The sequence below is a fragment of the Psittacula echo genome (genome assembly GCF_963264785.1).
Source record: "Psittacula echo genome assembly, chromosome: 2".
Lineage (NCBI taxonomy): Eukaryota > Metazoa > Chordata > Aves > Psittaciformes > Psittacidae > Psittacula > Psittacula echo.
In genome coordinates, this window is record NC_137737.1 from 66,579,384 (window position 1) to 66,605,919 (window position 26,536).

At 42.4% G+C, this 26,536-nt stretch overlaps 1 protein-coding gene across 6 annotated transcripts in view; it reads left to right on the top strand.

Moving 5' to 3' along the window:
• Positions 1-26,536, top strand: part of JARID2 (jumonji and AT-rich interaction domain containing 2) — a 218,544-nt gene that overhangs the window by 88,894 nt on the left and 103,114 nt on the right. For all 6 annotated transcript variants that reach the window (XM_080609914.1, XM_080609911.1, XM_080609912.1 and 3 more), the window contains one exon: positions 4,455-4,590. In XM_080609914.1, the coding sequence (XP_080466040.1) occupies positions 4,455-4,590 (136 nt within the window). The remainder of the gene's footprint in view (positions 1-4,454; positions 4,591-26,536) is intronic.

Here is a 26,536-nt window from a genome sequence, read left to right on the forward strand (position 1 = left end):
TACAAGCTAGGCAGCTGAACTGCACTGAGCAAGCGCCTAAGCTGTAGATGAATGGTGGAAGGTATAGGTGGTGCACATTTTGATCTCATTGCAAATATATACACATTATAAATTGACGTGTATTACGTCTGGGTACCTATATATGTGCTTATATTTATGCATGCATAATTAGTACGTATATATTTTAGTTTGTATACACCCACATTAATATATATGTAATGTATGTTAAATGCATTATATACATTTTATATGCACATAGCAAAACCACACACATACACTGTATGTGTATGTATATATTTCTTCCCAAGTTAGCAGTATGCGGCAGCATCCTGTTGTACTTTCCTGCAAGCATCACCTCTACAACTTAGAGCTGAAAGCAAGCTGCCAGCCAGGTAGCGTGAAAGAGAGCTGCTCTGCTATCTGCGAGGTAGCATCCTGTGCAGGAGCATACTGTGTAGATGAACGCAGCTTGTGCTTCTCTTCCCCATCCTTTTGGAGTGAATTTGTTGACCTGTTGCTTGGCTGCCCTGGTTGGTGTAGTTCAGCTATAAATGCACAATGTGTGGTTCCCTGAAACACTGTAACAAAGAAGGTGGCATGATTTTTTTTGGTTTTTAGCAGTTTATAGGAAATTATGCACTTCTGTTTCTTAATTCTGCCCCAGGGCTTCCCTGGTTGCTTATGTCTGTTATCTTTTTAGTGAGTTCATAAGCTAATCTTACTGTCAGATTGAGAGGCAGAGGCCATCTCAGCAGACCTGCACAGGGAGAGCTGTGGGCTTGTGGTGGTGAGCCTACAGTTTAAGACGTTACTCAGTCCTTTTTTGAGTTTAAGTCAATAATGGACAATCCATTAGTTCCCTGTAAGTTGCTTCAATGGCTAATTACTTGCACAGTTGCAGAAATTGTTCTTTAATTCTTTCTTACATTTTTTTGCGTTTGAGTTCCAGCTGTTGGATGATATTACACCACTCTCTGCCAGCCCCGGAGCCATCTATTATCAAATTCCTACTCCGTGTGGACATATTTAAAGGCAGTGATCAAGTCAGACCCTTTGAGGGGCTTGGGGTTTTTTTGTTTGTTTGTTTTTGAGAGGTTACTTAGACTAAATTCCTCAAGGTTTCACTTGAGGATATTTCTGAACAGTTCCGGGTGTGTGTATGTTGTTTTGCTGAAGTGAGATAACTCTTCCAGTTGTTGGTGGTGCGAGTGCAGAGCGGGGCACATGGTGGCTCTCCCTCCACTGGAGTGCCGAGGCAGAGATGATCTGACCCATGTAATTATGGTTAAATGTGTCAGGAGCTGGAGCTGCATCACCAGCAGAGCAGCAGCTCAGCTGGGCTCCGAGTCAGCTGCTCTCCGGCTTGCGGCTGCCTTTGTGCCGCAGGCTCAGGGGAAGATGCCGTCAATGATTGTGAAACCTTTTTATTCCTCGTGCATGGAGCAAGTGTTGGTAGCAGCTTAGCCTCTGATTTTGCTGACCTTGGATAACACGGTGTTGGAGAACTTGAGGCCCTTTTTTCAAGCAGAGTGATGGATGCAGGGAAAGCCCACAACAGAGCAGTGTAGGCAGAGCAGTGGCTGCAGCCTCAGCACAACTGGGCTGGTGGGAGCTTTGGTGTGGAGAGACTCCCCCACGTGTGTTTCTGTTGACAGTGCTGCTGTTACAGGGAGGGATGAAGCCAATATGGTTCATCTTGAGTTTTAGAGCTCCGTGAAGTGAGTGTGGTGTGAAACGTTGCTGTGTTGCTTCAGGAGGTGCTGAGGGAGGTCTTTGTTCCTGCCTCCTGGGACCCATCTCTTTGCTGGTGGCATTATGGCCGCACTGGGAAAGGCGGGAGGGAGCATCTCCTGCAGCAGGGCTGGAGCCTTGAGCTGACAGCAGGAGCACATTTGGGTGCTTGTGTCCCTCAGAAAACTGGGGGCTGGGTTGCAGTCCATATGTTTGCATTTACAGCATGTTGTCTGGGGAGAGGGAGATGACTTCAGGCTGTTCACAGAAATGCTTTCAGAGGGTGGCCTAGACCATAGGCCCATGTCGTGGTATTCTCCTTCCCTCCTGCAAGACAGACTGTAACTGGTGTGTCCCAGAGCATCGGTTGTACCTGACAGTGATCCCTTACCTGCTGCAGTCGGCTGCTTGGTCAGCACATGCCAATGTAAAGATCAGTTCTGCCAGCAGGCTTCACCCGCTCAGTACTGAAATGGCAAGTGCTGCCATGTGCTGCTTGCTGTGAGCCGTCCTGACAAAGTGGGTTTAAGTGGGATTAGTTTATTTGTGTTCCCTATGTTTTTGCTGTATTTTTAGTGGGGATAAAAGGGCCAGTGGGGTCAGGAACCAGTGGGTGTTTTCATGCAGCAGGGTCTGGTGGAGAAAGGGTTTGTCTATGGCTTCAGGACAGGCCTGGTGTTTCACAGGAGAGCAGCCTGAGGCTGACAGGGCCTAAGGAAAGTGGCATGTCTCTGAGTACACCTTGCGTTAACTGGGCTCGATCCTGACACGTGTCTTGTGTGTGACTGGCTTAAAGAATTCATAAGAATACAGGATAATGTTGTTACTTTTTGTTAGGGTTTCTGTGTAACTTGGCTAGGCTCAGAGCCTGGGATGTTGTGCCTGGTCCGGGGGGGCTCTTCATCCTCTTCCTCACATTTGCTGCCCATTATATTAGGGAGATTTGTACAAATGCTGGCGAAGGGAGCAAGCTGTGTCTGCAGGCCTGTGTCCATAATGTGATGGCTGCTGGAGGTGCTTATGGCTGTTTCCTATCTGAGAATGGTTCCCTTGGGGATTTAATAAGTAGTTTCTGTGAAAACAGAAATGTGTGATGTCCCGCCAGGCCCTTGGTGGTGGGAATGTAAATGGGGCATCTTGGGGCAAACTTTGTTAAAATCGTGCGGGCTGCAGCCCTCTTGTGTTTAGTGTCACTTCTGGTTAGAGCTGAAGTTAAGTTGTTAGCAGAAGGGCAAGCCGGAGTTGCTTGCGTAAACCTCTGTTGACAAAATAGCTGGATGTGCTAGTCCTTTTAAACTGCTTGCCTGGAGATGGTTTTTTTTTTCCCTTTCTGGTTGCTGTGGGTGTTGAGTTACAAAACTTGCTTTCTTGGCCCAGGGCTGCCTCTACTCTAAAGCTCCCTGGGCATAGCTCAGCCTTCTTCAAAGTATAGTAGTTTGTCCCTCATGCGAAATGTACATCCTGCTGCCAACACACTGGCTGTTTTCACTGCGCTCATTGTGTTGCCCTATGTTTTTTCTTCTTCTTCTTCTTCTTCCCAAGTAATTTGCCATATAGGGTTGATTTTTTTTTTTTTTTTTTTTTTGGGGGGGGGTGGGGTGAGGGAGTGGAGGGAATACGATGTTTTTGATCACAATTCAGCAGCTGAATGCCGGTTAAGTCACTAGAGGAGCAAGGCTATCAATGGTCACCCTAAACTATGGTCTTTTTCCAAATTGATTGTGTTGGTCACTTCTTTGACATGTGGGATGGTATAAACTGTTCTGCCTCCTAATGGGAATCGCTGATGGGGCTTCTGGGGTTTCCAGTGCTGCATGGCAGTATGCTGTGGTACATTACCTAAATAAGGCCTGCCTAGAAATGTTAATCTTTTTGCTTGGCAATGATGTAGCCCTTGAGGAATTCAAGGGCAAAAATGCTCAAATTATGATTTTTTTTTAAAGACCCCAAGACAATTATAGGGCTTATGAAAATATGATGACTTACCTGATCTCACTTATGTCTTTATATCAATTTGCTGACTTAATTTATTTGAATACTAAAGGCTGTGGGGAAATGCTTTTCCAGGGAATTAATCTTTTAACTAAAGCAAGTACTAAGTATGACATGTACTACTATTCCTTTTGACAATATAGCATTTGTCTCCTAATAATAAAGAAGAAAACATATACCCTATGAGCCAGATTCCACTTGGCTTTACCCTTAGTTAAATTCAGAATAACTTCAGGGTTATCAACGTACAAATTCATTGTAACATTTACAATAAATGCAAATCACTAAACCAGAAGGGGGAAAAAACCCCAAATTCCTAAGCCAAGAGGCACAAATCAAGGCTGAAATGGCAACAAGAGAAATTGGTTCACAAAACTTAACCTCTTGAATTTCTGCAACATTCAATTTAGTTGGGTCCTTCCCCAAATTATCAGAGAGAGCCCTTCCTGGCTGGGATGAACTTCTCTGTAAGCGATTCCTTATGAGGATTTTAGTAAATAAGTTTCACCTTCTGTCTTAACACCTGGTACAGAGCTACTGCTGTTTGTAAGATAAAGTATTAGAGGGACTAATGCTCTGGCTTGATGATAATAGTTACATTTCTGTTCTGTTACAGCTTTTTTTTTTTAATTAAAAAATATCTGTGTAGCCCTAGGCTTTGGGGTTTTGTTTGTTTTGATTTAGTTTCAAATGCACGCAACTAATATCTCTTCCGTTTCCATCTTCTCTAGGATGACAGCGATGGGATTCCCTGGTCAGAAGAGAGGGTGGTGCGGAAGGTCCTTTATTTATCTCTGAAGGAGTTTAAGAACGCACAGAAGCGGCAGCATGGTGACGGCATTAGTGGGAGCCTCAAGGCAGTGAACGGTGAGCTGCCTCTGTGATACTGCTGGAGGGACTCTGTCCTTTTCAATGTATTGGTTCTGTTGTAGGGAGGAAGGAGATCAGTGCACCATCGAGCATGCACTGTGCCCTTTTGATCTGCACAGAAGAACTTGTTTCTGAAGTGTTTAAAATGCCCAGGTTCAACAATCCATGTGTTTCAGTTTCTGGTGAACCAGTTGGGATCAGAATTGGGGTGGAGGGTAGGTGTCAGGCAGGAGGACAAGGGACAAGATGTCACCCAGTAGAAAAGGGGGCACTTCTGGTCAGACTGCTCCCTGATGTGCTGAGTATGTTGACAGAGAAGGTATCCATTTAAATGTGATTGGATTCAGTTGTCTTGGGGAAGGGAAGTCGGATGGAATTTGTCTACTCTATGTCATTTGGATGCAAGTAACTGGCTAACCAGGATCTGTATCTCTGGAGTGATATCATTCCACACTGTCTGTTGTCCAGAGGTGAAGTAGCACAGGGTTTACATAAAAAGACTTAAAGGACTGAGAGGACACAAACGCTGGAACATTGGATTCCCCTAGTTTAGCAGTTCACAGAGCAGTTGTTTAGAGGTGTTAAAAGCAGATGCAGACAAGCCTGATGGCAGGGGGTTGAAAAGAGTGTAATTTTATGTATTTAAACCTTTGGCCAATTATTATCTTTGCTCTCCCTTCTCTTACAGCTTGCTTTAAAAAGCCATGGTGTCCTGAGAGGTGAATATGAAGTGTGTCTTTTTTAGATTCACTCCCTGACACAGGACCCTTTCCTGAAAAGGCTCTGTCATGCTGGCTTGAGCCTTGAAAGTGGTGACTGGCAGGATTCAGATTTCTGGGCAGGCTTATGGTTTTCTCTTTACTCACAAGAGCTTATTTGTTTCTTTATGGGGGTTTATGGAAGTTCCTTTTAGGCATGTGCATAACTATACATGTGCTAATGCACTGAAGCAGCAGCTGGGTGCTTACTTGGTAGGTTATTCATTTTTATATATAGCTTGACATGGTGAGTCAAATTTCACTGTGTTTTCACTGAGTGTTATTGCTGACAAGACAAAAACCTAGGGGAATGGCTGGATGACTACAGGCAGCATGATGAAGTTACTGTATGGCGTAAGCAATTGCAAACTCCTTAATGTGATTAAAGAAGACCTTAGACTTCTGAGTTCAGTAATAATATCAAATACTGATCTGATGAGAAGGGGCATCTATCTTTAAGAGCAAGCCATTAATAAGCTTGGAGGTGTTCACAAAACAGTGCTGGCTTTTTTCCTTCCAACACCTCTGCATCATTGATCTTCTGTCAAACACAATTGCTCTTGGAAAAGTTTCTTATTCCATTGTGGGGGGTTTGTTTAGTCAAAGGAAAAAGTCTAAAGGCGTGAAGCACAGTAATTGTATGTTAGGAGGCTTTGATGGTGTGCCAGGTTACAGGATGACTGAGGTTTGTATGGTGTCTAGTTTCTCCAAAGCTTAGATAAAAAGTGAGTTGGCTGGGAACGCTGTGTTGATGCAGGTACCAGACACAGACTATGCCACCAGCTTCCTGTGGTAGCGGCCCAGGTCGCATCTTCGGAGCTTGCCTCTCCCATTGAGAACTGTGGTGTTCAGTGCTTTTTCTCCGTTGTAGAAGCAGGTGATCAGTTCTTTGGGGTTTTGGGGGGGGGGGTTTGGTTGGTTTTGTTTTCCAGTGTGAATGATATTCTGTGTTACTCCTTCTGTTTGCTTGAATGATTTTTGAAATGTCCTGTCTCAGTGCTGCTCTATTTCAACATCACAGTCCAAAAAGCTGGGTTTTTTTTTTAATCCACTGATATTTGGAAGAATGTTTCATTATACAGAGAAAAAAAAGATTTGCAAAAGGGAGGAGGATTGATATTGTACAGTGACGTTAAGAAAATCAATTTGAACATGCAATTTGTTCATTAAATCTTAAAAAAAAGCCCACTGTAGCCATATATTTACAAATCCACAGGTCTCTGTGTACAGAGGAAAAAGCAGTCCTGAGAAATCACTGTGCTATTCTGAATTTAGGGAAATGTAGTGTTTTAAGGGTGAGCCTTAGATATGTGATTTCATACTGTCTGAATAAAAAGTATGTCCTTGCATTTGTCATTTGTTACAACATGCAGGGCAGAAGCAGTGTTTCTTGCACGTTACTCCTAAAAGTAGCACGCAGTTAAATATAGTTTTATGTGAGTGGTATCTTTATTAATATTCAGCACCCATAACTGTTGGTGAAGGCATCTGGGGGAATGTAGCTGAAATAACTTGAAGTTAAACGTGTTCAGTGCCTCTGTAAAGCTGGGCTCCTGGCTTGAATTCTGGTTAGGGTGCTTTGCCTTGCAAAGTGTAGAGTTTGTGCTGCTGTCCCTAGCGATCATTAAGGGGTATTGCTTCTTCAGCTGTTGAAAGTCACCTTCTAGTACCTGGCAAATTTTAACTGTTTCCAGGAGTGGAAAGGAGGGGTCTGAGCAGGGTTCACGGTCTCTGAGCTTCCTGTTCATTTTGGAAATCTGGTTTGGTTTCACATACTTCTGAGAGTTCAGGGGACCACAAACAGCTAGGTAACAGGATTTGATCTTAGTGCCGCCATCTGTAGTGCAGAGAGTTTCTTTGTTCTGGTTTTATAACTGTCATCTCTGAAATTTATTTATTTATAGACTTGCAACATGTAATTTGTTTCGGTTGAAAGTCCTTATTTTTGGCTATAGAGGAACGTAAAATACCAGCCTCTTGCAACTGGTGTTTTTAAGAAGTTTTTATAGATTTGAAGTGGCTGAAGCTGCATAAACATGCTACAAAAGTTGCTTTGCCAGTGTTTGCCAAGCTACAACTAAATGTGCATGAAAATGATTGTCAGTGGTATTTCAGATGGTGAGTATGGTAGTATTGTTAATGATTTTGTAGCTGGAATAATGGTGCCTCTTTGATTGATAGTGAGAAAAGCAAGTTAATTTTAAATGTGAGAGATGAACCCATTAACAGGAGTCTTTTCTGTATTAAAGTTTCTGCAGGCTCTAAGATGTGCTGGTGGTGGCACAGAAACAATTAACTTTCATGCCTCTCCGAATAATAAAAGCAAAATAAAATTTAAAATAAATAAATAAAAATTCAAATTACGTGTGGAGTTTATATGTATTATAATACTTTGGCTGTCTCCACCTTGCTATTAAAGATATTTGTTATCGTGAAAACAATCCTGCCATTTTCAGTGTGTGGCTGAAACCCTGTTTCTTAAGTATCCCCGATTAAAGTAGTGGGTTTTTGTTTGGGGGTGGTGGTATGTTTGCAGGTCTCCTTACTTCTAACCTTTTTATATCTCCTTTTCACCTGATAATTTTTGCTTACATGTTTGTGCTGCCAGTTACTTTTCATTTTAACTGTTTTTTCTGCTTTCTTTAGTCTTATTCCCTCCTCCCAGCTAGAACGATTACAGAGAAAAGCGATAGGGTATATTACGGCCATTGTATCAATGGATATTTGCATGAATGTTTTATGTTCTGGTGGAAGGTGTCCCTGCCCATTGCCAGAGGGGTTGGAACTAGATGATCTTTAAGATCCCTTCCAACCCAAACTATTCTGTAATTCTGTGTTGACTCTAGTTATTTGCAGAGTACAGAATGACACCCTGCAGTATGCCTTTGTTTGCTACGAGTTCTTCTCCGGCAGCAGGAATATAAAATCTGAGGGAGGTGCTTCGGCAGGTTGTCAAGAAACCCTCTGCAGCCCTAAATGGGATACTGGAACTCTGATTATGGAATCAAGGTCATGTGCTGAAAAACCCAGAGGGACCTCTTTGGTGATTTTGATTACTGCTGCCTGTCATTTGCGTTAGGATTTTAAGAATAGGGATTGGTGTTTGGAATAGTGATACCAGTTTTCAAGGATCCTCTTCTAAAAGGAAAACTTAATTCCCATGAGAAATTGTTTTCTTCTCGTGTAGCTTAGAATGCGAGATAAGGCTGTAAAATGGGCAATGAAAGATGTAATTATTGCTTGTGTTCTGTTTATGAGAATAAATCCAGTATCCTCAGAAGATATCATAAAGCAAATTTTTATGATGTAAAATTTTAAATTCCATTTTCAAAACTTGCGATAAATTAGTGATAGGGCTACTGTTTTGTAAGTGGAAGAAGTGCCAAAGTTTCCTTGTTTGTTGAAGGCGGTTAGTTAATCTACAGACATGACAAATGAGACTTTAGAATCATTCAAGCAGATAGTGCATTTTCACAAGATATACTTTGTCCTAGAAAGATGTCATGGCAATTTGCAAATGTGCCAGGTAGGTTAAGCTTGTGGCAAAACGTGAGCTAGTTGAGGAAATAAAATGCACACGAGGGAATGCTTTGGTTCAAGACAGAATTTGGAAGTCTTGCTCGTTTAGTAAATAGAAATGAGTAAAAATGTGTAATTTTGCTATTCTGAGAGATTTTACCTTGCATTTAGGGTGGTTAAAGTAATTTATTCGTTTTATGTGTGCTCTTTAAACAGAAGGAACAATATCAGCACTTTGATGGAGGTAGCTGTGGTCCACGGACAGCTGTGGTGCCCCTTCCTCCCTAGTGCTGGTCTGCTCCTGCCTTCAGCTGTTCGCGCACAGAAGCTAAGGTGGCTTGTGTTGGAGTTTGCTGGACTTCTGTTGCTTTTTCCAAAACTGACATGTCTCTGCACATAGAGGCAGGAGCCTCTGAGGCAGCTCATTGTGGGACTGTGGTGTGGGACTCAGCAGCAGCAGCAGCAGCCTGCTCTGATGCCTGTGTCTGCCCACCCCTTGGCTGCTGTACTGGCTGGCCAGGCTGGCTGGGGCAGGCAGCAGTGCTGTCTGGAAATACCTGGTTTTGTCGTTGCTGCACAGATTTTAAAGTGTTTCCTGTTTGCTGCACAGGGGTTTCTGTCTCTATTCCCCAGTGGGCCATGCTGAAATAGAGGTCCCCAGTGGTAGGGTGAAGTGGGGCTGGATTCATCTGTCTCCATCTTATTGGTGAAACCTCTTTCCCTGGCCATGTAGGTGGTACCCCAGGCATCGTGTAAAAATTGCAACAGATGTGGTAGAAATGCTTAAACACAGCTAAGCCTGGTCCTTCAGCTCAGTGCCATGCATTATTTGCCAGAAGCCAAATATGTGAGGGTGGCAGCAGCAGACAGCAGGGCAACCACTTCTCTGGGCTGAGGCCATGTCTCTTTTCTTCCCTTCCCACTTGTGCAGATGAAAACACAGCAGTCCTCAGGGAAGTGCTGTTGTCTCAGCTGTGCCCCTATGAACCCAGAACCACATGCCCTTCCTTCTTCCCTGATGCAGACACATAGGCTGGACTACCAACCAGCCTTTAATTTTGAACAACAAAGTGGCCCTCTTCATTCACTATGATGGTTCAAATATACTGGTAACTTCATCTCTCTTATTTTTCAAGGTTGCAATTAAGTACTGGAAGGAGGTTTTATGCTAACATTTGTCTGGGGAGCTTTTCACTCCATCAGTGATGTGAAATTGCATATGTTGACAGTGGGTAATGTCTGTCTGTCTCCTAAGCTTTAGGTAAGCGTGCCAAGGGCCCTTGTCTGTCAGTGGATTTTTAACATGCATTTACAGAAACAGAAATACCTCTTTGAGCTTTGCAATATTTTCTCTTTACATTCAGAGTAAACAGCCTTTTTGGCTAGTTTTAAACTGTGATTAACTATAGATGTTTTCACCTAAAGGTTCAGAAAATAAGCATTTGAGCAGATTTGTCATGGCATTCAACATCGCTTTCACTTTGGTGCTTGCTGTCAAGTGAATTTAAAGATTAACAAATAAATAACAGGATGTTGGGTTTGGGCTCCATTGAAAATTTCCAAATCTCTTTTCCTTTCTTTGTTTTTTTTTTAGAACTGAATTCATTTTTGAGCCTGCCAGGGTCTCACTTGTTCGTCGGCTGACACAGGCTCTTTTCTCCTTTTCCATCATCACCACTTAAAAAAATTCTGCAGACCAAATTACACCCTCAGTGATCTCTGCACAATTCGATTATGTCCAAATTGTGCTCCTGTCTTAACACAATTTCAGTGTTTGGCGAGACTGCCAGAAAATTTCCTCTTTCAGGACGCCGCCCATCATCCTTTTTCTCTCAGACATAACAGAGGTGGATATGTTTTTAACCAGAGAAACAGAGCAATTGCATAATTAATATTCTTAAAACTTCATTTCATGGCCATCTAAAAGGAGTTGCTGTTACCCCTGAGTGCATTTCTAGTCATTTATATAGTCTAAAAATAATTTTGCCTCCCTGCATATTGCTAATTGTAAGTGATGGAAAAAGAAAATGGCAGTGAAGAATCTGCAGAGGCGCGTGCATAATCTGTAAGAAACTGAGTTACTGTAGGTCTAAAAGAAATAAGGTGAGGAAAGGTGGGCAAGAGGTGAGCAGAGGCTAATGGATCTGATTCCCTTCTTTTCACCTCTTGTCTTGTGCTGGCTCTGCCATTTGACTGCCCATGAAGCATGGCTGGTTCAGTGTACTAATATACAGAAAACTAGCCCAGAAAAATAATTTTAAAAAGATACCATTTTCTTCTAGTTCAGTAAACTACACAGTTTCATCAAGAGGTCAGAGGAGCACTGAGTGCTTATTTTGGGGAAAATGGAGAGCCAAAGTACCTTGACTGAAAGCTGGAGGATTAGGAGACCATATACACCCCATTTGATAGTAGCAAGCATCTCTGTTAGCACAGTCATCTTGCCTAACCACAGCCTTAGGATTGATGCAGTTGTCTTGTCTAACCACAGCCTCAGATGCTAGAGGGGATAACAGTTGCCAGAAATAGGAGCAAAAAGGATGCAGCTTAAAAATTCATTGCAAAGTGCTTTGCAACCGTAGGTGTTAGATTTATGTATTTCTTAACCAAGACAAAACCCACACACAGAAACAACACCCCCACCACTGATGTGGTAGTGAAATTCATTGCATACACTGTCCATGGGAAAAAAAACTGCCTTAACCCCACAGGGGACAACAGTTTTGTTTTCCTCGATTCAGGGTCATTCTGCATAGCCGCTGCCTTGGCTTTGTTGGTTTGTATCAGCAGTCTGGGGAGCACCCTTGAATATAGACAAGGAAACTGCTTCATTCTGTCTTTGGCAGCCCTAAAAGTCACCAACTAGCCTAAATTTGCGCCCTGGCATCTTTTTGACTGGTATGTGCAGCTGAAAGGATGGTGGTGGTTTTATGCGGTAGGGTTGCCAGCTCTGACAAAAATTGTACCTTTTGTCAATTCTAGTTTGCTTATTTTAGAAATGAGAGTAAGACTTTAGCAAAGCTGCCTTTTTACTGTAATCTTAAGTGAGATGCACCACTTTGTATTCTAGCTTAACCATTTCTTTATTTGGCAGATAAAGAGGCTTAAATTTGGGTTTAGTTTTGTTTTGGTATTTTTAATGACTGGATTTTTATTTGGATTTTAAAAACCAGATATCTGCTTAGAGCATCGTCCTTCAAACTGACAGGCTGGGCTGGGCTGGATGAAGTTCATGCCAACGATCTGCTGAGATGAGACCTGATGGTTGATGCTGGCCATTGTTGAGTTGTTAAGTTGCTGTTAAGAGATAAAACCAAAGTTAAACAGCTGTTAAAGGTAGTGTAAACGATTAAGTTCCATGCCATTATTTGCCTGGTGGATTGTGCTGTTGAAAGGGTTGGAAAACTTGCACAAAATGCAGACATGAAGTGGAGAAGGCACCGCAAGCAGTAAGCTTTGCAATCCAGCAGTGGTATGCTTAGACTAAGTGAGCACGGTGCTTCCCTATTTAAGAACAGTATTTCTCAGAAGGCATGGGAGTGAGGAGAACACTACCTCTTTCTCTCTGATGGCCAATGCTCATCATTATTATTATTTTAGGGTTTAATAAGAAGTTCTTGTGAAGATCAAAGGTCTGCAGGTGGGATTATGTAGCTGTTGTAAAGAGGGTGTAAATTTCAGTATTCCTGTTGTTCTCCTGTTGTCCATGATTGGCAGAAGGAAACTGCATTTAATACCTAGTGGTTTTAATTTGAAGGACAGACAATAAGGAATATAACTAGAAAAGCAGCAGGGAAAAAAAAAGTCAGTCGTTGAAATAGCATACTCCATTAAGAAAACAGGAATGCAACAGGGAATAAAATCAGTATCCCAAGTAATGGCAGAGAGACGTTTCAGTCATACAGTCTGTGTAATACAGTTTACTGTGTTCAGTTCCAGGGAACTGTATTTTCTGAAACTGTGTCTGTGCTTAGCTTTGAATAAAGCTTTTGCTAGTCATTTCTACACTATAGCTTTGAGCCATTGGTGCAAGACTACATTTTTATGGAGCACTTTCAGAGCATTACAGGGAATACATTTTCCGTCTTCAAGGGCCTGTCTTGTGTCTTGCAACCTCTGCAGCAGTTTTTCCTTGACGTGGGGGGCCTCTTAGAAGAGGCTTGCTGTTTGAAAGAATTGAAAGAGTTTGAGAACTATTTGGGTCCAGCAAGATGTTCTTAAGGCCATTAGACTGTTTAATCAGAGCAGATGTCATGTGTGCTGTAAACCTTGTCGTGTTAACTCTGGCAGTAAAGTGGTTTTAAAAGAAAAAGTAGACGTTAGTGACAGGTGGCTGTAACTGCTGATAGGCACAGTAGCCACTTATGCAAGTTGCCTGATACAGCTGCAAAGGCACCTTTACTCTTCACCTCAAATACCCGTCATTACCTGTGTTCCCAGGCTTTGACTTGTTAAGCGAATTGATTGCCAGTCGGAATGGAGATCCTTATAGTGACATGGAGTAAGCCAAAAACATCAACAGATTTTTATGTCATTATTTTAGGTGTCATCAACCCACATTTGAATGTAAAATTTCTGCTGTGGAAAACAAAAAATTTAGTTGCCTTTTTGAGCAACAAAACTTCAGGAATTGCTCACGTTCATTTCACAGCTCATAACAGCCTGGGACATTGGTCTGCGCTCTGAGCTCTTGCCTCCATGTTTTGGTTTGGTTTTGATGGGATCTCTCTGATTGGAAATCTCCAAGAATCTGCTGAAATAATTGCTGTCTTTTGATTGCTGTGATGATGAGGGGTTCATCACATAGCAGATACTTCCTAGAGCCTGTGGGTGAATGTTTCCCCAAAAATAAATATAGCTCAGCACGTATACTGTTAAGTCACAGCAGATTGCTCTGCAGTGTAATAAATGCATATGCATTTAAAAATCTTTTTTTGTGTGTCTGACTAGCACAGATTTGTTACATGCAGTTAATGTAATGTTGTATCCAGAATTAGTTGAGTACATGTTTTCAATAACCTGCCTTTGATGTCCTTTGTTTTCCACTTTAAGTGAATTTAATACTGTGAAGGGGGAGTCCAGTCAAAGGTGTAAATATAGAAGCCTTGTGCTTAGGGTGACAGGATTACAGTGACAAGCCTGATTCGCAAGTTTTGTTTCTGGTACATACGAAGGAGTTTCCAGTTCCAAGAGCTATAGGCAGCTAAATTGCCACCCTTATCCATCCTGTTTTCTCCCTTCACAAGACTATTAGCATTGCAGTTGCAGCTGGGACTGTGTGATGTTTCAGATCTGTCCACTAAGAGGCTAACTTATTCCAGATAAGCCTTGAACAGACTACATTCATTTTTTATATTGCTCAGAATTTCCTGTGCTTTGTTCTGCATCTGTTTGTGAAAGACTGCGTTATCTTTGAAAGCCTTCATCTTGTTTTCTTTATTCAAGCTATATGCTAAAATGGAAAAAGGGACGAGCTGGAAGGAGTCCAGCTGGAGCAATCTGCCAAGGATCCCATAGCAGGGCAGAGCTGAAACCTTTTCAGCTGACCTCTGGTGCAGTTTGGGAAGCCAGGCAATAAACTACTTTTCCTGCAAAAGATTTGGCCTCAGCCAGCTGTTTTAAGTAATACCCAAAAACTGCATCAGCATTTAATTGCATTTTTCTCCTCATTTGCTCATCACTCACTTAGCTTCACTAGTGGTTGGCCTTAAAAATGCTTCAGTTCAGCCTCTTGCTAGTCTTTGTGTGGATGCATGTAAACAGATGTGTTAGAGGTAAATCACGCCTTGACACGCTCTGCTTCAGCCAGGTTGCCTCAAAAGCAGGTTCTTCCTTAAACACCTCTCTCAGACAATGGTTGTCATCTCTGATGCTGTAAAAGGTGAAAACATTTCATGCCCAGCTATTTTTGAAGATGTTCTGTTTCCTGTGGCTGCAAAGCACCCTTATGTTTTTGTCATGCCTGCTGTTTATGTGGGGAGATTGAAAGAAACTTAAAAGTGATGAAAATGGCACAGAAGGAGTAGATTTTTTTTCCCCTTTCTTCATGACGGGGGAATTTTCTTTCTGCTTCAGGGCAGAAATGCTGTCACAATGTAGCAAGAGGGTGCTAGAGCAATGGTAAAAACATGTCCTTTCATACAGGGCATTGAGAAAAACCATCTGGGTTGCACTGATGCATACACATACAGGTACACATGGAGAGGGTTGAAGAGGAATTTCATCCCCTTCTGGATTTTATTTTTTTTTTTTTTTTGGACCCCTGCTCCCTTGCTGTGATGTTGGGATCTCCTTTCAAAGCCTCAGGCTTTCCCTGGATCTCTGGCTCTGTATGCCAGAAGGAAGCAGGAGGGTTGCACAGAGCACTGAGGCATTGTGCAAGAATGGGCTGGGGTTGGGGAGAGACATTACTCCTCTTACACAGTCTGCACGTAGGACTCTATTTCTTTTCCTTCCTGTTTGTTCCTGTGGCACATCTGTCCAAGAACATACTGTTTCTCTTCCAAGGAGAAAAGTCCAAACTCTTTTCTTCAACGTGACAATCTACTTGACAGGACAGGAAGAAAGTAACTTTAGAATTTTGCCGAAATTATAAAATCTGATGCTTTTTGCAGTAGTTGTTCTGCTTCTTTGCATCTCGGGTAGTGGGGAGGTGGGGGGGTAATCAGCAGCAATTACCTCTAGGTGGAAGCCCCGAATAAAGGATAGAAGTTACCAGAATGCGGCTTGAATTCCAAATCTTCTTGAAACATAGTTGTCACTACTCTTCTTCCCCCCTCCTCAAAATCAATTGAAGATGGCCTTTTGCGCAGCCACAAGCTCTGTGATTAGGGACTACTTGTCAAGTTTTATTTAGATGGAAACCTGTCCCAGAAGCTTTACCTCATCTCATTGTCCTGCAGGGATGAACTTCAAATGCCAGTTTACATTTGCCTGGAACTGACCTTCTGTAATTGAAATGAACAGGGCTGTCTTATCTAAGTAGATAAACACAGCCCATTTGCAATTGTAGATTTAAATGCACTCTTTCATAGATTACCTTTGCACAGTATGGCGGTGGCCTTGAATATTTTAAAGTTTCATTAACAAGAGACCAGATTTAAAGCGTAAAAGTTCTTTGTGAAAGAGAAGCTTTTAGCTGCAAGCTGATGTTGATCTCTCCTAGGCTGGAGGAAGACCGGTACAAAGTCCTCTTTATGCCAGAATGCAAGGTACTCCAATAAAACTGGCAGGCAAAGTCTTGAAGGTTGATTAACATCCAGAGCGCATAACACAGTGTTATATATAAATACTCTGCTCATAAAGTAAAATAAATGGGCCATTAGTTAAGGCATTGCTTGGTGCAGAAAAACATGTTTCTTTCTGTTATGGATCTATGTGTATGCCATTAACAGCCTGGAAAGAAGACTTCTTTTAGAGTAATTGTCTGATTCAAAAAAGGAGTTTTTAAGATACTGTCTGTGAGCTTGAATATTGGGGTTTATGGGGAAGATAGTTTTACAGTCCTTCAGTGTCCCTGGCGTAGTTGGATATTGAGATAAAGCTGGATTACCATCGGCTGGATCAAAATTATAACTGCTAAGGAAATTTTTATTTAAAGCTTCTCAAGTCATCTTGGACCCAGTGGGGATAGTCTCATGAAAACTAAATTTGCAGGGAAACTTAAAAAGGAACAGACTGCTGAGAAGGACAGACTGCTCTTCAGTTTGTGTGTTCCTATTTCCAGGTGAAATTCTGCCAGTACAAAGGACTTGAAACTTTATCAAGGTTTTAGGAAAATGGCTTTGAGCTTTTGTTCAGTGACTGCTTTCCCTCCCGACCTAGGTTGACCAAGTTCTTCAGGCAGCAGGAACCAGAGAGTAAACAGAAGGAGATGGTGTTTTACCTGCTGGCTCTGAGTCCCTTTAGTTAGGTTTCAACCTAACTAAATGGAAAAGTACTGTTTTGGTGTCCCCTTGTCACAGAACACTTCAGTTCCTTAAAGTACTAAGCACGATAAATAGCACCTCAGTAAATTGTTGGTTGGTGTTCTTTAAAAATGAATGCTATGCTGCAGCCTGAAGGGATAAGTTAAGGAAAAGCGTGAACTCCTCATCCTTGAGGTTTGGGAGCAGGTGCTAGTGCCAAGTTCAGCAGGATTTTGGGAATTCTTCAAGTATAAAGAAGCAGGGAGGTGCCCTCTATAGGAGCAGATTTTGTCCCGGTGTGGCCTGTTAAGGAGCAAAAGAATATTTTGAAAGGCAGCACCTGCTTTCATAGAGAATGTCCTGCTCTAACCCAGGTGGGGACATGATAAATGCAAATATGACTTTAGAGGAATTAATCTGCTGATGTGTAGGAAACTTTTACTGCTTATGCCAGAAACATGCCCCCTTTTCCTTAAGAAGCTTATAGCTCGGCTGAATGTAGTCGAGGAAGAAACTGGTTATGGTTCTTCTGATGGAGACCTTAACACAGAGCTCATGCCTTGGTCAGTGACAGGACTTCATTGCATGAGCTCACATCCATTGGAGAGCTGACAAATATGCTGGTGTAGTATTTAATCAGAAACTACAGTGAAAAACAAAGGGGAAGCTGCTGGAATCTCACAGATTGCAGAACTTCCCGTGGTGCACATTTCGCCCCTCAAAATTCGCTTGAAGTACTGTCTATATTAGGACCACGCAAGCTACAGTTTTACTTTACATACTAACCAGTGATGTGTAGCAGATGTTCCTGGGCACGTTTCATGCCATCTCTAGAAACAGAGCATCTCAAGCCTCTGTAGGTCCCTGAAACACTGATGCATGGCTTCCTTCTGAATTGCAGAGAAACTGCTCTCAGTCCAAATTAAACTGTGTCTGCTGCTGGTGCCTGTCGTGAGGGATATTCCTATTTATACCACTTGCTCTCTGTGAAATGTAGATCAGGATATTTAACTTCTGACTGCTCATAGGACAAAGAATTCTCAGATACTTCCATGTTAATACCAGACAATTAGGAGTACTACCTCTCTGCCTATGCTCTTCATCCTTTGCCACCATCCTTTTTCCTTCCTTTTCATTGGAAGGAGGAAAATCTGTTTTCCTGTTTCTCTGTGTACTTTTTCCTCTCCAGCTATTTGTGGTTTTCATTTTGGCTTTGTCTAATTTTCTGCGCTCCTTTTGAAGCAGGAGGGTCTGTTCCTGCTCTGTGCTATGGTGTAAGGACAACTCCAGGCTGCTTGCTCAGTGTTGGAGCCATGGAGATCATGGATTTATTTATTTATTAATTATCCCCCCCTCCCCCCCGCCAAACTCCTGGGCCATCCAGCCTAATGTGAGAACAGATTGGCCTTAGTATTTGGAGAAAAGATCTATAATAAGCACTGGGGACATGCTGGTAAAAAGCATCAGCATGGTATACCAGCTCAGTTGGAGTACTGACTGTACATTAATTCTCTAACTTATAATTAGCTATATTAAATTCCAATTTTCTGAAAGGAACCATTATCAAATAACACTCTGTTTGAAATCTCAAAGAAACATAAGGAATGAAAGCTTAGTCCTCTTATGCTTTCATCTTTCAGAAGCAATCCATATCTCAACATCTTGACCTACATTTTCTTTTTACCCTCTCCAAGAAACATTGTGTGGATTTAATGTCTCAGAAGGGAGGTAAGGATTTTTTTTATGCATGTGTATGTGTTGACATATGAAGTTTAGGGAAAACAATGAAGCCTTCATGTCCCCAGTGACTTAAAAAAACCCAAACAAAACAAACCCCAGAAAGTGTTTTCCATAATATCTCTGGGGCAGATTTTACGTTCAGAAAGAAATTAAATTTAAAAAGTCCACCCTGTTCTTTTACAAGTGATCCACTTTTATCTGTCTAGCTTCTGCCAAAGCTTTTTCTGATTTTACAAACCAGTAGAGAAAAAATTTGGATTCTCCTTCTTTCTTTTATCCTTCTTGCTATTTGGGATCTAGTCATACGTTTTCTTTTTACTGTTAAATGGAGTGGGGGTCTTTTTTTGGTGGGAGTGGAGGGGTTGGGAAGTAGTAGTGGTGTGTTAAAATGATGTTTTAGTTCACATTGATTCTCACCTTCACTGTGTAGCTGTTTGGTGTTACTAAGGAATGGTTTTACATGAGAGTCAAACCTTGATCTGGGTGGCCTGGATGTGCCAAGAAGCAAAGGCTGTCAGTGCATCAAGCATCTGTTGCAGGTTGCAGGCTGATCAGTGTCACAACTTTGATGATGATTACCGTTCCATGTACTGCCCCTCTGCCAAAACGGAGCACAGTGTCCCTGCAGTGCTGCTTTCCTATTAAATTGTTCCATCCTCTCCTGTCAGGAGGGTAGATCCAATACTCATGGAATGATTGACACTGTCCTTTCTGCCTCATGCGGCCACCTGGGACTATGGTTTTAGAGGAGAACATCTTCTCCTACTGCAGGATAAATGTTGCTGTGGCCTCACCCTATGAGGGGATAGGCAGAATTCTGCTCCCATTTTGTTCAGCATGGTTTTGTTAGATCGTTTTGGGGGTATGAGGATGTGTGTATATGTTAGCACTTTTAACACACAAAGTGCTAAATGCATGCTAAGCATTAACACTATTTAATAGTCTTTGTAGCTTGAGTTGGGCTTGGTAGAGATGCCTTGAAACAGTGTGGGGAGATGTTCTAACCGCAGGAAGACTTCTGTTGCCTGAACTGTTCCAGGTTAATATGTCGTCTTTAGCTTTTTATAGGGTCCTGTGAATGTACAGAAAGATTCCAGTTGCCATTTTAGTTGCCTTTTTTTTTTTCCCTTCAACATTGTCATCTTGAAATAGAGTGGGGTTGTTGTTTTTTTCTGAATATCAATAATGTACTTTTGGCCCTAAATCAATTTTTTGTTTTCTGTTGTAGTAATACAATGGTGAACTTCAGCATACACACAGCCTCCTGGGTATATTTTGAAATTTCACTTACTGTGTTAATACATCCTGCACTTCTGTGCTGTTCCATTGCACGTGCCTCCAGTCCCTCACCCCCATTTCCCTGATGCTGTACTTAAGAAATACACTATGAGGTATCAGCCTTTGGTTACGTGAATGGATGGAAGGAAAATTCTGTGCAACAAATTCTTGGGCTGGGGGGCAGGAATCGGTCGTCTTAAAAAAATTTGCAAGATAATACTTTATCTCCTTTGCTTTATTTTAAATACACATCACTGTATAGTCTTGTATAAGTGTGGTTGATGGTTGTTCCAAGGTTTCTATTAGGTCAGGAAGCAGCTAATGTTGTTTCACTTCCCCTTCTGATGCCCTGAAATGTGAGTAAAAAAAGCTGTTTAATAGCAGGCAGACTGTTTCATGATGGTGGAATTTCTTTAACTCCTCTGGGGGTGGTGTATCGGGAAGCCTCCTTAACATTTCAGAGCCCTTTCCTCCAGCATCAGGTTTTCAAATGGCTAGCCCCCTACCCCAGCTCTCATCTCTTCCCCCTGTGGTTTCCTATAGAGCTCACAAAAGGGAGGTGAAAGTAAGGTTAAGCTGCTGGTCTCAAGAGCTAGAAATACAGATGGAAATTGCTTGGCATATGAGAAGTGTTTCCTTAAAGGGTGTTACAGTGCTGATGTTTCATATGCAGTGCTTTGGAGAACCGCATTAATGCTGGCGAAAATCAGTTATCCCCACAGTTAAAATGAGAACTGTCTCTTTGTACTCTCTGGGAGGTGGCTGAAGTTTATGTTATCCAACGCCTTTAAGCTTGCATTGCACTTGCTTTGGCCTGCATGTCGTTCCTACAGCGAGATCTTCAGAGCTCAGCTGTCAGCCAAATTCCTGCTTTGCTCCCTTGCCTGCCCCCCAGTCATTGCAGCACTGGAGCAGGCCAGGAGGGCAGGGATTTCTCCTAAGCATCTTCCAACTAGAGACTTATTTCCAGTGTGTTTTTTATCACTGCACGTGCCCAGCAGGTAGATGGCTGCTGTGCATCAGAGAGATGCTTGCTGCCAACCCCTGACACTGCTGTGACATCGTGAAGGAGGTGGGCTGGATCCTTACCTTAGGCAAAGGCTTGGTGCTTGAGTAGAGGTGAAATGTTGTTGCTTCTGTGCACGCCTGTGGCAGAACAATTTGTTCATTCACATCGGGCTTTCATACTGCACTTGTGAGTTCCGTTTGCATTGGTTGACATAAGCATTTTACTGTCACTGTCATGAACCTCCTCTGACAGTAACTGCAAACCGGTTACAGGGGGCTGAGTCAAAATGGCAGAGTAGCTCTTCATGCTAAGCATGAAGTGTACTCCTCCAACCTTTAGTTTAAGAAAGTGAGGAAATGATACTCGCTTGCTTGCCCCCACTTTAAGGAAAAGGGAGAAAGAAAGAAAGAAGGAAATCGCTTCTCCTGGGAGGGAGTGAACACAATTGTGCAAGTACTGATTTCATAGAAAGATAGGTGGGAGTTTTGGTGTGTTTTGTGGCTTTTAAGCAACCTGGTTTTGAAAATATGCTTGAAATATGTGTGTTTACTGTACGGGAAAAATCTTTATTACGATATTGCTGCTTCACACATGAAAATCACAAGTAGTAATTTTTAAAAATCTGTAATTTTATAATCAGTTTATCAAGCTAGATGTAAAAGCAGTGACAAGGAGGAAGGCATCCCAAAAGTTCAGAGTCAGGGTTTTAGAAGCTTTCAGGTATTTGAGTTTTTGTGTTGGTTTATGGTGCCTTGTAGCTGCTTTCTGTGAAGAAAGGAAATAAATGGTACACTGGGCAGATGGTGTCGAGGGGGAGGGTTCAGTCCCAGAAAAAGCAGCTGCTGGTTTTGCCCCAAAGAGAATCTCCTTTCCCTACTAGCAGCAAAGCACTGAGCATTGAATGAAATTCAGGGTTAGAGACAAAAGCCTGGGAAAGCAGTGGCTTAAAAAAAAGTGTATGAGAATTGCTCAGGCAGCTTTCATCCTTCCCCTTCTGGGATGTCACAGGGCCCTATGCTGGTGTGGTTGTCAAGCCTACACTAAGCCTCTTAACAGGTATGTGAATGCTCATGCTGGCATGGAATTGGGAATTTGGCTGCAGGCAGCACTGGCACATCCCTGGCATTGGGTTATGTTGTGGGAGGCAGCGCTGCTTGGGCTGCCTGCGGTCCAGCCAGGCTGCCCTGACCTCCTGGGGCAGGGAGGGCTCTCTGACACGTTGCTGAAGAGGGTTGTAGGTAGAAGTGGTTGTGGCCAATTTTTATTTTTTTAAAGCCGGCAGATATTTAATTGCGCTAAACTTGGAGCTCATAATTCAAGTGCTTAGTAGAAGGAGGTGGCATGCCAGAGAGAAAAAAATCCTTGCCAGTGAAAGAGGTTGACAGCTTGACTCCTAGAGCTGGCTGATGGATGATCTTGGAGTTAGGGAGGGCATGTTGACTAGAAAGTTATTGAAAATGTTGAGTGAAAGTAATCAAAATGGTTTAATTCAAGTATCTGTCATATGTAACGAGTTCTTGTAAAACACCTAGCCTTTGGCGCAATTATTTTTTCCCAGGACAGGAGAATGACTTTTCCCTCCCCTCCTTTTCTTTGACTGAAAGTTCACAGAGCATCTCCAGTGCAGAAAGCTGTATCCATACCCGTGGCTGCTGGCTGTGCTGGAAGGTCACTGCCACTGCGTCACCAGCCTGTGGGTTCATGCAGCAAACAAGATCTTCATAGCTTGTGTCGCATCGGGTGAAAAGCTATTTCTTCTCACTGTCTGGAGAGCTGCCCGTGCTGCTGGCAAAAGTCATGAAAGGCAAATCCTCAATGGCATGCATTAAAACATCAAATGAGACAACGCGATTAGAAGTGTGTCATTCAGCATTTGCCTTTCATGACTTTTGTCACAGAGGGGCAGAATTTGAGACAGTCAAGCAGAGGATAACCTCCCCAGAAAGGATTTGTGGCACTTCTCTGGTCCTTTCCCTATACTTCTTCCTATAGCACACTGCTGGACTAGAACCCTCCTCCTGTTCCAGAGTCTGATGTTTTTGCTCTCTTTTGAGGTGTATGTAGAAGTCAAGTCCTACATTTATTCTTCTGATTTGGTTTACTTGAGAAAGCAGTAACTCAAGCTGCTTGTTCTTGCAGCCTCCTATTTGCAAAAGGAGGAGGACTGGCCTGGTCCTCTGGAGGAGCATGGAGGTTGCTGGAGTCCCATGATGCAGGCTTAACGCCTGCTGCCAGTTCTCTCTACCCCTCAAGAGGGCTGAGCTCCCACCAAAGAGTGCAGTGGAGGGCTGCTCTGGGCCTTGCCCACTGCTTTGCATGGGGGAAGAAGCTGGTTGTCCATGGCACTGGTTCTAGAAATGAAACTTTCACCACCACAGTCTGCCGAGATCATGAGCCTGGCCTATTTGTGTGATCCCTCACTGCAGATCACTAGGAACCGTGCTTCATTAGAGAAAAAGCACATATTGAATATTCATCAAGACGCTGTTTTGGTGTTGTATCCAGTTTCATGCAGATACCCTGTTTTCAAATTATACAGCCTGTAAGGGTTTCCTAGAAATTGTAACAAATACAGCCAAGCCTTGCTATGCCTCTGGGGTTTAGCTGCACATCTTTCCCTTTTCAGGCACCCAAGAATTCATTGTTAGCAGTGAGACACTGCATGCCTTTTTATTTCCCTTGTTGTTTTATTTGCACATTCATATTTTGTATTTTCTTCCAATTAGCAGGCTCTGCCTTGCCCCACTGTGTTTGCCTTCACCTTCTTTCCTCCTCCTCCATTTATACTCTGTGGAGACACAATTGCTAATTTTTACTTTCTAGTGTAGAATAGCTGTTGTCTGGAGACCTGCTCTTGGCATAGCTTTTCTTCTCATGTTACTTAAAATACCAGAATGTCTTTTTAAAATTACGTTGTATTTTTACATATCAGTCTAGTCCCTCGGTGCCAAGCTATGGGGATTTTTGATGTGTGGATTTTATTGTTCCTTTGTCCAGCCATTCCTAGTGGGAGCTTAACTCTGAAATGGGGTAAGGTATGTCACCGAGTCTAAAAGCACATCCCTGTCATGCCGAGGTGGGAAGAAATAACTGACTAAAAGACTGGGACTGCTGGTGCTGTTTTACAATTGAGATGGATCTATAAAAGGGTTTCAGAAGGGGGAAGAATTGTCCTTCCTTGGTGCTCACGTGTGGGTGACAAAGACCTAAAATGCTGACTAGCTTACTTTACTTAATGCTTTTTTACCACAGTAATCCATGCTCTCTCCCTCACATTTGTAAAGACCGAGCAAAAATACTTGGGAAGCCAACGCAGTAACCCTTCTCCAAGTAATTGGCAAATAGATACAAACCAAATAGAAGTGGAAGGGACAAAACATTTTAAAATGAAACGCTTGCTTTCACAGGCGTGTCAAGGGTTTTCTTTACTCTCTCACCTCATGGGATGTTACCCCACTGGTTCTCCATTCAGCCATAAAATTCCCCAGAACAGGCAAGATAAACAAGACATAATGGTTTTGGCATAAACCCCAAAGAATAATTTATTTGGATGTCACTGATAATTTTGTTAATATCTGAGAATTTAGACTTTTCTTTCTCAGTGGTTATGCTGATTCTTCTATCACTAATATCCATGAACTAAATAGAGATAAATTACACTTGTGGACCTGCTTGTGCCTGTGATTTCAAATAAGACGCACGTTTAACTCGGTTTCTGGATTGCATATGTTACTACCAAACAAGAGAGAATGTCCTGTAGGACAGATGTCCCTGGCGTAGCTGCAAATCAAAGGGCACTTGTTCTCCTCAGGGGGAAATAAAGCCACTCTTAACACCAAAATCGACACAAGGCACACACCACTGAGGGGTTTTAATAACAACCCAATGTTCTGCTTACTGTCTGCACCCCTGCCTGTGTTTCACCATGGAGGCAGAACTCACTAACTTTGTTCTACAGGTGGGCGAGCTGAGGTATGTGTAGGGGAGGTGACTTCTCTAGGGGCAACTGCTTAGCAGTGGCTGCTCTGTTCTTGGTGATGATGTTCCCTTGCTGCTGCATAGGGCTTCACGCCTTCTCCACCCACACCTCTCTGAACAGCAGAGGTCTGTAGCTTGGCAGTTGGAGCCCTTATGTTCCTCTGAAGCTTTCTGACTGCAGTCAAGGGGGGCTAGGGGACAGAGGTGGATGCAAACTGCATACTTAAGATACTGTGATTTCTTGGCAGCGTGCAGGAATAGTATGTGGTGCTTTTTCCCCAGTGCTAACAGGGAGTGCTTATGGTACTATAAAATCCACTGTGTTTCTGTTTGTCAGAACTTAATGACCTTTACACAGCCTGGTACCTACTTAGTACAAAAGCTGCTGCTCTCTCCTTATCGTACAGCTCCAGAAGCAATTGATAGAAGCTTGATAGCACAATGGTACTGATATAACAGATAGGAAGCAGCTGTTAGGGTGGTGGCCATCAGCTCTCTTTCCTCCTCGCTTTTCTGTTGCATTCAGGACAGCCCTGGCTGTTGGGTCTTGGGGCAAAAAGACCCAAATTCCTTGGGTCCTGTTCCCTCCCCCCCAAAAAAAGGGGGTGAGGGAATTCAAGGTACTTACTTGTGGTTTTAACCTCTGCCTTAGCTCTGCATTTGTAGGAAGGGGGTTTAGGAGAGATCTGTTTGTTCCCCCAGCTTTTTTGGAGTCTGCATTACTGCTGCTATCTCCTTCACCTGTGTATGAACACTTACCCTACTGCTTATCGTGTTTCTTCCCTCATCCAGGCCACACCAGCATGGAGCTCAGGGTGATTGGTTCTGTTCTGCTTTGTGAAGAATAAGGTGCCAGAAAGTGGTCATGTCACTCCCTGGGGGAATCAGGGGTTTGGAGATTTCATTGTATCCTTAAAAGCAGAAAAATGTCTTTAATCAGAGAGGTGTGTCCCTTTGAATAGATACATTTAAAATAAGCCTGAAATAACAGGTCTAGACTTCAGATGATAACTAAATTATGTTAATTTTTTTACTGTTATACTCTTGTTTCTGTGAATTTAATACCACCCGCATCCAAAAAACAAAATGAAACACTTTAAAAAGTGTTGTGTTGAAACACCAGAACAATACAATTTCAATTAATGCTGCTAACAGGTACTTGATAATAGGCTTATATGCAGGAAACAGTCACATAAGTGTCTTTGGTTGCTTAATAGCAATTTTGGATGGAGATGTAATGGGAATAAGGAGCTTCTTTCAATCTGTATTTAGTCAGTTCTCTTTGGTTATCTTGTCTTTGACAGGCTGACAAACACATCTTGTGCTGTAATGTCATTCATGCTTGGCTTCCATAGTAATGATGTATATCTACATATAAAAGCACTCTTCTAGTAATTTCTGAAGACTGTACAAGCTATGTGCTAACAGTTTTTGGCATAACAGTACTGCTTTATGCATATGCTCTGTTATGTACCACAATCAACCTAATGTCCAGTGGCTTGTCATCTGAAAAGCCCACGTACTGTTAATTACCATCATGGTGGCAACACAGAGCATCATGTGGTATAAACAACGACTGTTTCATGCTGTGGCTTTTTTATTTAGAGACAGAAGACTGTTGTGGTTTTGTATTATCAAATGAGATCAAAATAGCATTCTCTTGACAGCTGTCCTTTAAATAAAAATGGACAGGGAATTGGTATCTCTTACCCATAGAAAAATTTAAAAACAAAACAAAACATTATCTTACTATC